The sequence below is a fragment of the Nestor notabilis genome, unplaced genomic scaffold (assembly GCF_000696875.1).
Source record: "Nestor notabilis isolate BGI_N333 unplaced genomic scaffold, ASM69687v1 scaffold23532, whole genome shotgun sequence".
NCBI lineage: Eukaryota > Metazoa > Chordata > Aves > Psittaciformes > Psittacidae > Nestor > Nestor notabilis.
Genome location: NW_009918292.1, coordinates 13,228 through 24,724, shown reverse-complemented (window position 1 = coordinate 24,724; position 11,497 = coordinate 13,228). Strand labels below are relative to the sequence as shown.

The window sequence follows — 11,497 nt, the reverse complement described above, 5'->3', positions numbered from 1 at the left end:
ATTGGATGTAATGTTCTACCCAACCATCATCTAATCCAGGAGGCTGAAAGCTTGAGCACGGAGTTTCTCTTCTGAGAGCTGATGGGGCCAGACGTCTCTCTCAGAGCGGCTTTGCTAACCAGCAGCTTCTTCCCTAAAGTAGGTTTTCTTTCCTTCATGAAAATCTGTGGCTCAGTGGTTTGAACTGTGTTTTCTTTACAGATGTTCTCAAACAACGACGAAGCTGTGATCAACAAGAAGCTTCCAAAAGAGCTGCTGCTTCGGTGAGTCCTTTCCCTTCCCAGGTGTGGATCCTGGGGGCTGTCACTTTGCTGGGTATGCTCATAAATCATGAGCTGGGATCAGGTCACTTAGGAAAGCCCTAGACAAACAGAAGCAGATCAAAGGTCTGCAGCAGCAGCACTTTGTGCTAAGTATGATTAGGTTTGGGATTTTCAAATTGCTGTTTTGTAGGTGGAAGAACTAAAGTCCTTAGTGAAAATAAATGGTAAGTACATGCTGTAGAACAGGATTCTGCCTTCCTCAAAGAGCTCACTTCTAATCAAAAGTGAGTTTCTCTGCTGCAGTTTGGCTTAAGCAGACTTTGTCCTGATCCTCATGCGTAGGAGACATGTTCAGCACAGGGCAGGATGCTCCTGGTGGCAGAGCTCAAGGATCAGGCTTTGTGGATCTTGGAGGAGAGCTCTGCCCTCTCCCTCTGCTGCCCTTCCCTGTGCACACACGTCTGCACCTCTCAGCACTTGCCTTCCCTGCTGCAAGAGCAGTGGTTGGGGGGGTGTTTGTTCCTCAGTCATCACTGTTTGGCATCTGGAAGTAAAGTTGTGTCCATCAGTGCTTGAAGCTCAAGCCCAAATACAGTCATCAATGGGGAAGGCAACTGCAGGTGGCAGCTTGAATTATTGACATGACAACATTCTTGCTCTGTAATTACTACTACAATGTAGTAGTGTCAGCACCAAGTGGTGATAAAAGGTCTGGGGAGAGGAGCTCTGCCCTGTGGAAATGCTTTTGTCTCCTGTGTCTTGCTATCACGGATCATCCCAACCTGCTGTAGAGCAGGGCAAGTGTTGAGGAGCGTGTGGAGCACAGGAGAGAGCAGGAGGGTGAGTTTATAAATGTTTAAAGTTCATAAGTGATGGTTTGAGAGTTGAAATTCACTGTTAGCATACTGTGAAAATTAATTAGTGTGGATTGACAGTGCAGCCTTTGAAAGAGCAACTTGGATGCAGTTATCTGCAGGAATCTCCTGTAAATGAGTGTCACTGTCTACAAGACAAAGACTTATGTGTTTAAGCAGTGCTGCTGTGTAATGTCTTGTTCTCTGGTTTGTTCATTCTGCAGATGGCATTGATGTCTCATGGATGTGGTTGCAGAGTGGAAAGCTGTATTTGAGCAAAATAAAGAGTGGGAGGATAGAAAAGGGATAGAAAAGGATAGAACAGCAGCCTTTGTCACAGCCCTGAGACAGAAATGTGCAACTCCAGTGGTGGTTTTGTCTGGGAGGGTGGGGTGGAGGTGGGAAGTGCTCTGCTGGGTGTCCTTGCAAAGCTCCTGTCGTGTTCTGCCCTGGTGCTGGTAACGGTGATGTTTGTCCTGTGTTCCCCAAGAGCTCTGAACAGAGCAGCTTGTGGCTACAGATCAGCTGCTGGGTCCCAACTCCATGTCCTCATCCTGCTGTGCCTGCTTCTGCCTTGTCTGCTGCCAGCTGAGTTTGTAGGAGCTGACACCTGCATCCATCCACCTTTACACACTGACAAAGGAGCCAAACCTTCACTGCTGGCCCTGCCTCCGTGACCCTCAGCAGCGAGTTCCTGGCCCATGGCAGCTCTGGCTGTGGTCATTTCCCCATCCCATCCCATCCCTGTTTCCCTGCGCTGGCAGCGATGATCCTCTTGGAAAGGTGCATTCATTCTTTCAAGGGCTGCCTGCCAGGTGCCTTTTTTGTCTGGAAGCCAAACCCCACCCTCAGATGTGGATTTGCTGTGGCAGGGGGGTCTCTGCTGGTTTCCTGAAGCAGGTTTACTCCTGGTGTGATTTGGGGCTGCTCAGCAGCTTCCCTCAGCAGCAGGAGCTTGTCTTTTCCTTGGTGGTTCATGGGCAGGTCAAGCAGTTCTCAGTTCTCTCCTGGCATAAGCAGCTTTTCCTGGGTGCTGCTGCCTGTTAGCCCATCTCCAGCAGGGCCAGGCCCTGGCATTGCCTTTGCCATCTGACCTTCAAGCCCCGAGTTAAGTTATTCCTCAGGAGCTTGAGTTCTGCTCAGGCAGGAGCAGAGCTCATGGGGGAGCAGTGAGTTGACAGCAGAGTTGAAGTTCCTCCTCTGCAGAGTATAAGATGGATACAGAGCAAAATCCAACATGACTGGTGGGTCACTGACATAAACTGTGTGGGTAATTATAGCAGGCTGAAGGTCTAAGCTAGCTCACCTCCAAGCCTGCAGCAGCCAGGGATGTCATTAGAGTCTTGACCCTAATCCAATTAGAGTGGCAGTGGGAAAGTGAGGAGTCCTGGAAAACCCTGGGTGGATTAAGAGGCTGAAGCCTGCAGAATGCCCTGGCTGCAGCGTGGTTCAGAGCTGAACTGCTCAGGCAGGGGGGTCACTTCGTGGTGAAACCATTCGATCTGCTGCAGTTCCACACTTGGGTTTAATTCCTGTTTGGAATGCAGTGCTCCGTCTGCCTTCACCTCTGAGCACTGTTTGATGGTAGTTATTGGTGTGGGTTGTTACCATCAGCTCTGAAGAGCAAAAAGACCAGTGTGAGGGAACAGCAGTGAGCTGGGAACAAGAGACACCCGTTGGGCAGGATGTCAGAAGCCCCATCCCAGCTGTGGGCAAGTTGATCTGTTAAGGCAGAATTGGGAAAAACCATTATTCATGGAATACAGCCTGGTTTGGGTTGAAGGGGCCTCAAAGCTCCTCCAGCTCCAACCCCTGCCCCGGGCAGGGACACCTTCCACTAGAGCAGGTTGCTCCAAGCCCCTGTGTCCAACCTGGCCTTGAACACTGCCAGGGATGGGGCAGCCACAGCTTCTCTGGGCACCCTGTGCCAGCGCCTCAGCACCCTCACAGGGAAGAGCTTCTGCCCAAGAGCTCATCTCAATCTCCCCTCTGGCAGGTTCAAGCCATTCCCCTTGTCCTGTCCCTACAGGGACAGCTCCTTAGAGAAGGAAAAGCTGGTTCCGGGGGGCATTAGGAGACCTTGCTCGTGTCATTGTGCCTGCAGGGTTTACCTGTGCTCCTGCTGCTCTCCCGTTCACGCGAGGGGCTGTGGTTGGAGCCAACTCTGCAATGACCAAGCCTCAGAGCAGAGCAGTGACTGCTGCTGAAAGAGTCACTTCTGCAGCCTGATTCTGCTGAATCATGGGCTCATGTTCCTGAACGAAGGCAGGAGCAGCTCAGAAAACACTGAAAAATGCTCTGAAGCTTTGCAGAGCCAAAGGCTCCAGGTTAAGCAAGAGAGCTCCTGGCAGAGCTCAGCACCAGAGGGGAGAAGGGCAAGGGCAAGTGCTGTGCTGTGTTGACATCCCTTTTGCTGCGGGGGCAGCCTGGGAAGGGAGGAGCAGGAAGTAGGAAAGCATTTGGCCAAGACCTAATCACCCCTATGGAGGGATGAGATGGTTATTAATAGCCTGGGATTTCCATGGAGAAAGCAATTTAAGGAAAATATAGAAAGCTTGCGTGGTTCCTGACCTCGCCACTGTTCCCATGGAGTGTGTGTGGTGTTTGCTGCCACAATGGGAATCTAGGGGGAAAGTAAGAATTTTCCCTAGCTTCTCCCATTTCCCTAGACTTTCCTTGTATTGTTGTACGTGGACTTTGTGCTAAATAAATCCTCGGTGCTCCCAGACATGCAGGAATAAATGACACTTAATGGGAGGGGAAGACTTGGCTTCCAGGGGGTATGGAACCGCTGCTCGCATCCTGAAGTGGGTTCCCAAAGAGGTGTTACAGTGAAGTGTGGGTGAGCTCTTTTCCAGACCTTTTAAGTGCAAATATCCGTGATGAGATGCACAAGGAACAGATGAGAAGTATCTTGAACCAAACTCCTTGAATCTGTGTGTTTGGGCAGTGTAGAAGCGCAGGAGAACACGTGGCTGCTGATTCTGCCATATCCTGGCTGAAGGTTTGACAGCTGAAGCTCATGATACCTGTAAGCATCCATGCTTTGGTAAAGAATCTGCATTCATCCTTTAACAGGAACATCCTTTTCTCTTCCACCAAGGTTGATGTTGCTGAAGTGCTTTGTTATATACCTGCTGGTCAAGAAAGATTGATCAGGCAGTCGTTGTATAGTGACATAGAGTGACATAGAATCCCAGCCTGGTTTGGGTTGGAGGGACCTTAAAGCTCCTCCAGCTCCAACCCCTGCCCCGGGCAGGGACACCTTCCACCAGAGCAGGTTGCTCCAAGCCCCTGTGTCCAACCTGGCCTTGAACACTGCCAGGGATGGGGCAGCCACAGCTTCTCTGGGCACCCTGGGCCAGCGCCTCAGCACCCTCACAGGGAAGAGCTTCTGCCTCAGAGCTCATCTCAATCTCCCCTCTGGCAGGTTCAAGCCATTCCCCTTGTCCTGTCCCTCCATCCCTTGCCCAAAGCCCCTCTCCAGGTTTCCTGGAGCCCCTTTAGGCACTGGAGCTGCTCTAAGGTGTCCCCTTGAGGAGCCTTCTCTTCTCCAGCTGCCCCAGCCCAGCTCTCTCAGCCTGGCTCCAGAGCAGAGCTGCTCCAGCCCTCGCAGCAGCTCCATGCCCTTCCTCTCGGGACAGCCTGATTTCGGTGCAGGGATTATTCCCTGTTTTTCACACAGCTGTTCCAAACACGAAGTGTTGTTAACACAGAGGTAGGAGGAGGATTTAGCTCTACAACAGTGCAGTCAGAGCCGGGAGGTCTGTGTCAGTGCAGTGCCTTGGCGACGCGTTCAGCATTAAGCCGATGTGGTCACTGCTCTGTGGTATGTCATTCCCCTGCCAGGGCACACCCAGGGGTTCAGGCCAACACCCTGGTGTTGCTGTCCTATTTTTTGGGATGAAGGAATTAGACAGTAATACTTTGCAATGCTACACTGGGCTCTGACATCCCTGCTTTTATCTCGGGCACGTACACCCCTACCTGTGAATGCGGGACGTACTGAGCCCATTGAAAGCTCCCAAATCTGGTCCAGGAAGAGATCTGGATGGTTATTTTATGGTTTGTGGTCATTCAGACAACCTCTGTCTGTGTCAAATAGGAGCCAAACCCCCTGGTGTGAATGTTCTGCCATATCCTGACCTAACTGATCTGTTCAGCTACACGATGCCTGTGAGCATCTCTTTTGATAAGCAATCATTCAGTTTGCTGTCAGCAAACAGCACAAGGTGGGAGATGACTGTTTCACAGTGCCTCAGTGTCTGCGTTCTGCTTTCATGTGCTAACTGCTAGCTCGGCACTTCTTTTCACAGTTCAGCTTTCAACTGAATCACAAAGAAGTTTTGCTGTCTCCAGGGCTTTGGTTTCCCCTTTGTTCACCCTGTTCTCTATGGTTTAAATGTCCATAACCAAGAAGGTTTCTTTTGTTTCTCTTACAGAATTTTCTCCTTCCTGGATGTGGTCACTCTGTGTCGTTGTGCTCAAGTTTCCAGGGTAAGAACCTTCCTCCTTGCTGGTGGATTGGAACAGTTGGTTGGATTCGGGTGGCTCCAGCCTCCCCTCGCGTGTCAAACCACCCCAGGGAGCTTTATGTCGCTCAACTATTGTTATTTAGTGTCCTGTGTTAACATCACGATACCAGAAGCTTCTGATATCAGCAGTGAAGAGGGACTCAGAGCTTGAAATCCTTTTCCAGTGTCCCCTGGAAGGTTACTATGGGGGGGTGGCTCACTTTTAGCCCAGGAACCCTCCAGTCAGCCCAGGTTGGTTTGTGCTGATGAAAACGCCAACCTTGGAGGAGTCTAAAATGGCATCTTTGGGGGTTTGGTGGAGATCAGGTGCCAAGGAAGGTTACTTTCCTATAGTCGAGGTAAGGATGGAAGTTAAAAACTGAGTGTTTTCTTCAGGGCTGGATTTTTCCTTACGCAGCTCATGGTTTTCAGGGCTTCAGCTCCTGAAATCCAGCTCGGATGATCCACTTGGGAAAACTCCTCCACCTGCAGGTCCAGTCAGAGGCACCAGATCTCATCGGATCCTTTATCTTTCCAGCAGCTCTAAGATGCACAGGGGAACATTACTGCAGCAGGAGCGGGAAGGGGGTTCCAGGAGGAGGGTGTTTGCAGTGGTGTGTTCAGTGCAGGGGCAGTGCTGAGTGACACCTACAGAGCTGATCAATCCTGGCTTCAAGCTCCAACTTCATTATTCAGAGTGCATAAGAGTAAAAAAGCCTGTGCTTACACATCTCTAATTGCATTAAACCCCCCTTGTGTGATGTCCAGGCACTGCAGTTATACCCCGTGTTCTCTGAATAACATCAGTCTTGCAGTGAGAGATCTGCCAGCTGAAATTCCCTGCTCCAGCTGAACAATAGTGACCAGAATGGGCTGCCAAGAGCCCTGCCAATGTCAAGCTGTACTCCCATTTCTGTTGCTTGCTCCTGTTCTTGCTCCTGCTCACACAGTCCACAGGGCAGCAGAGACTGATGTAGTCATTATGTGGCACAGCAGGTATTGTAAAGGACTAAAGTACCTGTGCAGAGCTCCAAAAGGCTGGAGGTAATGTCCCCTCCATTACACATTAAAATCTGCTGTGTTTAACCTGCAGCCACTGATGCATTTCTTCTCTGCTGGAGCTATTAACTTTCCTCATGGTGATAACCAGACCTTAAACCAGATATCAGCAGTGAGCTTTAAAATGCAGAGAAGCAATGAATGCTTACAGTTCTGTCTGTGCATGGCTTGCCCAACAGCCACTGTGTGGTGATGGAGATGCAGCTTAGTGCATGTAATAGATGTAGGATCAAAACATGCTCATACACATGTAGTCTTTCGTAATGCTGGGCTCATGGTTATGATGGGATCTAGTTGTTCACTTTGGTTATGTCCTGCAAACCTCAGGTTCTGTGTTGACAACCTTTTTGATTCATTAAGGGCAGAATTTAGTAACCTTCAGTTCTCATTTGTAGCATGAACACGTGAGATTTTGAGTGGTTGTTTAAATAAACCAAAGCAACCCCATAAGGCAGAGGTGGTAGGTCCCTGGTGCAGGGCTCCCAGGTCAGAGCTGGCTGCTTTAGGTGGACGGCTTCCAAAGCTCTGAATTCCCCGTCTGTGGAATGTGGCACCACGTGCACCAAGCTGTGGAACTGCTTTGGACACCTCTTTCTGCTGGAGGCAAGAGAGGAGGTGTGAGAAGAGACGACAGCTTCACCCACCACTATGGGACCTGGTCACCAAGTCCTTCATCCCAGCATCACCGAGCCCTCAGCACCCTCAGCCTGGCTTCACTTCTCTTGGCAGTGTAGATGCATGGGATAGAGTCTCTTCTGGGATTCCTCATGTCCTGGTATCCTTCATGTCCACACTGGCCCCACTAGCATCCCCTAAAGGCTTTAGTTTAGCTGGAGGTGCTGCAGAGGGGATTAGATTCCAGCCAGGACCATGAGGATGCTCCAGCACTGCCTCGGGTCCTGGCTCAGCATCTTCCCCTCGTGTGCGAGCAGCAGTGGCTGGGGCACCCTGGCCTTGGAAGAGTGTGCCACATAGTGAGGGGACTCACATACTCCTTGGCTCTAATGACTTGTTGCTTTTTCATCTCTGCCACAGTGTTGGTTCTGAAAGGAACAAACTGTAACTGGGTCCCCACTGGTGTCTTTTTCCCCTATTAACAACACATTTACCTTTCTTTTCCCCCAATAAAGGCGTGGAATGTTCTGGCCCTGGACGGCAGCAACTGGCAGCGAATTGACCTGTTTGATTTCCAGAGGGATATTGAGGTATAATTAAGTGACATACAAACCCATTTTTCTTGTTTAAAATGTAATTACAGCCTAGAATGGATTAATACTCCCAACGTAGCCCTTGTTACCTTCCCTGGAGAGAGAAATCATTCATTTCAGTTCTTCTTAGCTTCAGGGAGACTTTAAAGTCTTGGCGATCCATTCAGCTTTTGAAAATGGACAGAATTCTCTATCTGTGTCACAACTTAAAGGTAGTAATAGAAGGAAAGAGGTTTTGTGTGTGCTCTGAGAGCAGAAATAAGGAGAATAGTTCCATTCTTGTGGAGAACTACTGCTCCTAAAAGGTGCAGCTTTGGAAAGGCTTCGTTGTAGCTGTTCCCAGATGGGGGTTACGCAGCACTGAGGGGAATGGATGCTGCTGTGCTGTTCAAGGGCATTGGTTAGGAAAAGGGAATGTTCCATCCTCTGTAAAACATACTGGAGCAGGGAAATAGGGAGCTAATCGTTTTAACTCATAATAGACAGAGGCATAAACCAGATGAGGACTGAAGATTCTCACCCATGGGAACTGCTGGGAAATACACATGTTATTTGAGGAGGAAGGAGCTCAAATCATCTCCTGCTGCTGTGTCTGAGCAGCTCAGCCCCCCAGCTAAAGGAGGAGGCCTGTGGTACTGCACCTTCTGTGTGCTTGCAGGGTCTGAGTGGCCTGAGGCTTTTTGGAGGAAGCAAATGGTGTGATTTGCTTGATAATAAATCCTTGGAAGTTCTGGAGCCACGTGATGATTTACTTCCATGGAGGTAGAGCAGAGGTACGGATGGAGCCTGGTTCCGAGGCGGCAGCAGCGCTGCGAACACAGATGAGGCTCTTCTCATTCACCAGCACTTTCCACATGGGTTTCATGGCTCTCTGTTCTGTCACCACCCCATACATCAAACAAAGGTCCTTGCGGAAGCACAGGCTGCCCCTTGGAAAACACACCACTTGGATAGGTTGCACCTAACCTAAAAGCACCTGCAAGGCTGCCTAATGTCTGCTTGTCCTTTGCTTTAAAGGAATGTCAGTCTCTCCGTTGAGGTGACCTCTCTCCAGAAACGTGTTTGAATCCTCTCGTTCAAGCCTGTGAATCCCAAAGCTTGGAGGAAGTGCAGAACCACACAGAGTGGGTCAGGTTTTCCAGCCCTTCCACATGGAGGTGCAGGTTGAGCCCTCAGCCAGGGCAGCGCTTCCACTGCGCGCTGCAGCCAGAGAGCAGCCAGGTGTGACCAGGACCTCATCCAGGCATCTCAGTGAGCTCATTCCCCTTTTTGATCATGGGCTTATCATGCTTGCTCATTTTTTTGGCTAAAGAAAGGTTATAGAAGACTCTCATCGTTGTTACAAGGTCTTAAATGCCAACTAGTACTTGAAGAACCAAGTGATGTTCCTGTTCTGTGATGAACAACCATGTAGACATGGGGAGGAGGGGTTTGAATCTCTGCACACTGATACCAATATTCTCTCAATGGTTTTTGGGGCTTGCAGCAACCTGCTCTAGTGGAAGGTGTCCCTGTCTGTGGCAGGGGGTTGGAAATGGTCCCTTCCAACCCAAACCAGGCTGGGATTCTGTGTGTGATTCATTCACAGTGAGAAATAGCTGGGTAAATGCCAGCTTGTCTCCAGAAACACTCCAAACTTGTCATTGGAGGCTTCTACTGATACAGGTGTCTTGAACACAGATGTTTGAACCCCTTTTCCTCTGAGAAGAAAACTCATGGGCTGGTTCTGCCTCATGTCTCTCTTGAATAGAGTTCAGTATAGCCAGTTATAGTGCATGGGCTGCGCTGCTAAATCTTACTGCCCTGTTGTAGCCAGGGCACTGCTGCTTTCATCTGTAGATGTCCAGGAGCTCTGAATTGGAGGAAGTTCCTCAGTCATCAGCCTGAGTGGCTTTAGGTGATGTTCCTTATCTCTCCATCTTCAGAAGCTGAACAATTCTCCCTCTCCCTGCCTACAATCATTAAGACATTTGTGTTTCCGAGCACTGTTTTCTCTAGAACAACAAACTCTTGTTAACCTGCAACGTTGTGAATTCAGTGTGGGGGTGATCCGGGGTTCTCACCTGCTGCTTTGTGTCCCCAACAGGGCCGAGTGGTTGAGAACATCTCCAAGAGATGTGGGGGTTTCCTGCGGAAGCTCAGCCTGCGCGGCTGCCTGGGAGTGGGAGACAACGCATTAAGGTAGTGGGGTGGCTTCTTTCTGCTCTTATGGGTGATGGGAAGAGGGAGCCCAGCTCTGCAAGCTCAGAGGGCTGGAATAATGCACGAACACTTTGGACCTGAGCTCTTTAGCCCGTGTGTCTAACATCAACACTGGAGAGCAGTAACACAGAAGCCTTTAGAATTTATCTTTTAACACAAAAGCCTTTTTAATGTCTCATTTCTCATTTAAGCCTTTTGAATTTATCAATTTTTAGCTTCACACAGTAACCATTTTTCTCCATTCTCATTAAAACCTTGCCAGCTGCTGCTGCAGGAATTGGCACTGAGTTACCAGCCTTTGCCTTGAGGCTGGGAAATCCCAAGGCAAGATGTGGGGCTGCGTCAATTCTTTCTTTTAGATAGTTACTTATTTTGAGACAAGCTTGTAAAATGTACCTGTGTTGCAGTTAAAACAGAGGCTGTGAAACACCTGGAATTCTATTGCCTGAAAAACTCTGTGTTTTCCCTTTCCCTTTAATCAAGAACATTTGCACAGAACTGCAGAAACATCGAAGTGCTGAACCTAAACGGCTGCACCAAGATCACCGATGCGTGAGTAAAACTCTCCTCCTTTGCATCCTCTCTTTGCATCCCCTTTTCCATGGGCACCCCGCTGGATTCTCCATCCCTGTTTTAAGGGCGGGCTTGTGCACATGGTAGATAATATAATGCATGTTGTGGGGTATGTGTGTGGCTCTGTGGCCTGAGTGTGTCTGGTCTGTTCTCTTGCAGGACGTGTACCAGCCTCAGCAAGTTCTGCTCTAAACTCAGGCACCTTGACTTGGCTTCCTGCACTTCCATAACCAACCTGTCCCTGAAAGCACTCAGGTAGGAGCTGACAACATTGACTTTTGCTGGTGGATTGCAGACCCACCATCTCCTGTGTCTTGGAGGAGACTGACAAAGGCTGAGGTGTAACTGATGTAGAGTTCAGGTACCCACCAGCAGAGCCCAATGTTCACGTTGTGCCTCCTGGTTTGCTGAGACAGAGGAGGAGGACTCAGTCAACCTGCCCTCAGCCTTGTTTGTATCCATCCTGATGGCTATGAGCAGTACAAGAAGGATTGTGCTCTGTTAAAGTCTTTTTGAGTCCTTTCTGAAATGCTCAGCCTCTTCACTCCACGTGTGCCATTGCTGCTTAGCAGTTGTCTAGAGAGCTAGAAGGTGAACACCAGCATGTGACTGGCTTTTTGAACTGCTTAGGACACATATACCTGCTTAGATCTGCTCAATGGAGTTGCCAAGTAATCTAGGAAAGGAAGGGACAGACAGACAGCCACTGGTGGGAAGATATTGGGATGGAAAAGAGGCAGAAAACCCCCACTGAAGGTATCAAGAGAGGCCAAGCTATTAAAAAATAATACATATAAATGCAATGTAATACAATCTAAAAGAAA

The 11,497-nt window shown here is 49.4% G+C and overlaps 1 protein-coding gene across 1 annotated transcript in view; it reads left to right on the top strand.

Moving 5' to 3' along the window:
- The first annotated feature begins 201 nt into the window (after positions 1 to 201).
- The window catches only part of FBXL20 (F-box and leucine-rich repeat protein 20), a 20,618-nt gene continuing 9,322 nt past the window's right edge, over positions 202 to 11,497 (top strand). Inside the window, exons 1-6 of the mRNA XM_010009649.1 lie at positions 202 to 263; positions 5,560 to 5,614; positions 7,821 to 7,895; positions 9,985 to 10,079; positions 10,584 to 10,652; positions 10,833 to 10,928. Coding sequence (XP_010007951.1) covers positions 202 to 263; positions 5,560 to 5,614; positions 7,821 to 7,895; positions 9,985 to 10,079; positions 10,584 to 10,652; positions 10,833 to 10,928 — 452 coding nt within the window. The remainder of the gene's footprint in view (positions 264 to 5,559; positions 5,615 to 7,820; positions 7,896 to 9,984; positions 10,080 to 10,583; positions 10,653 to 10,832; positions 10,929 to 11,497) is intronic.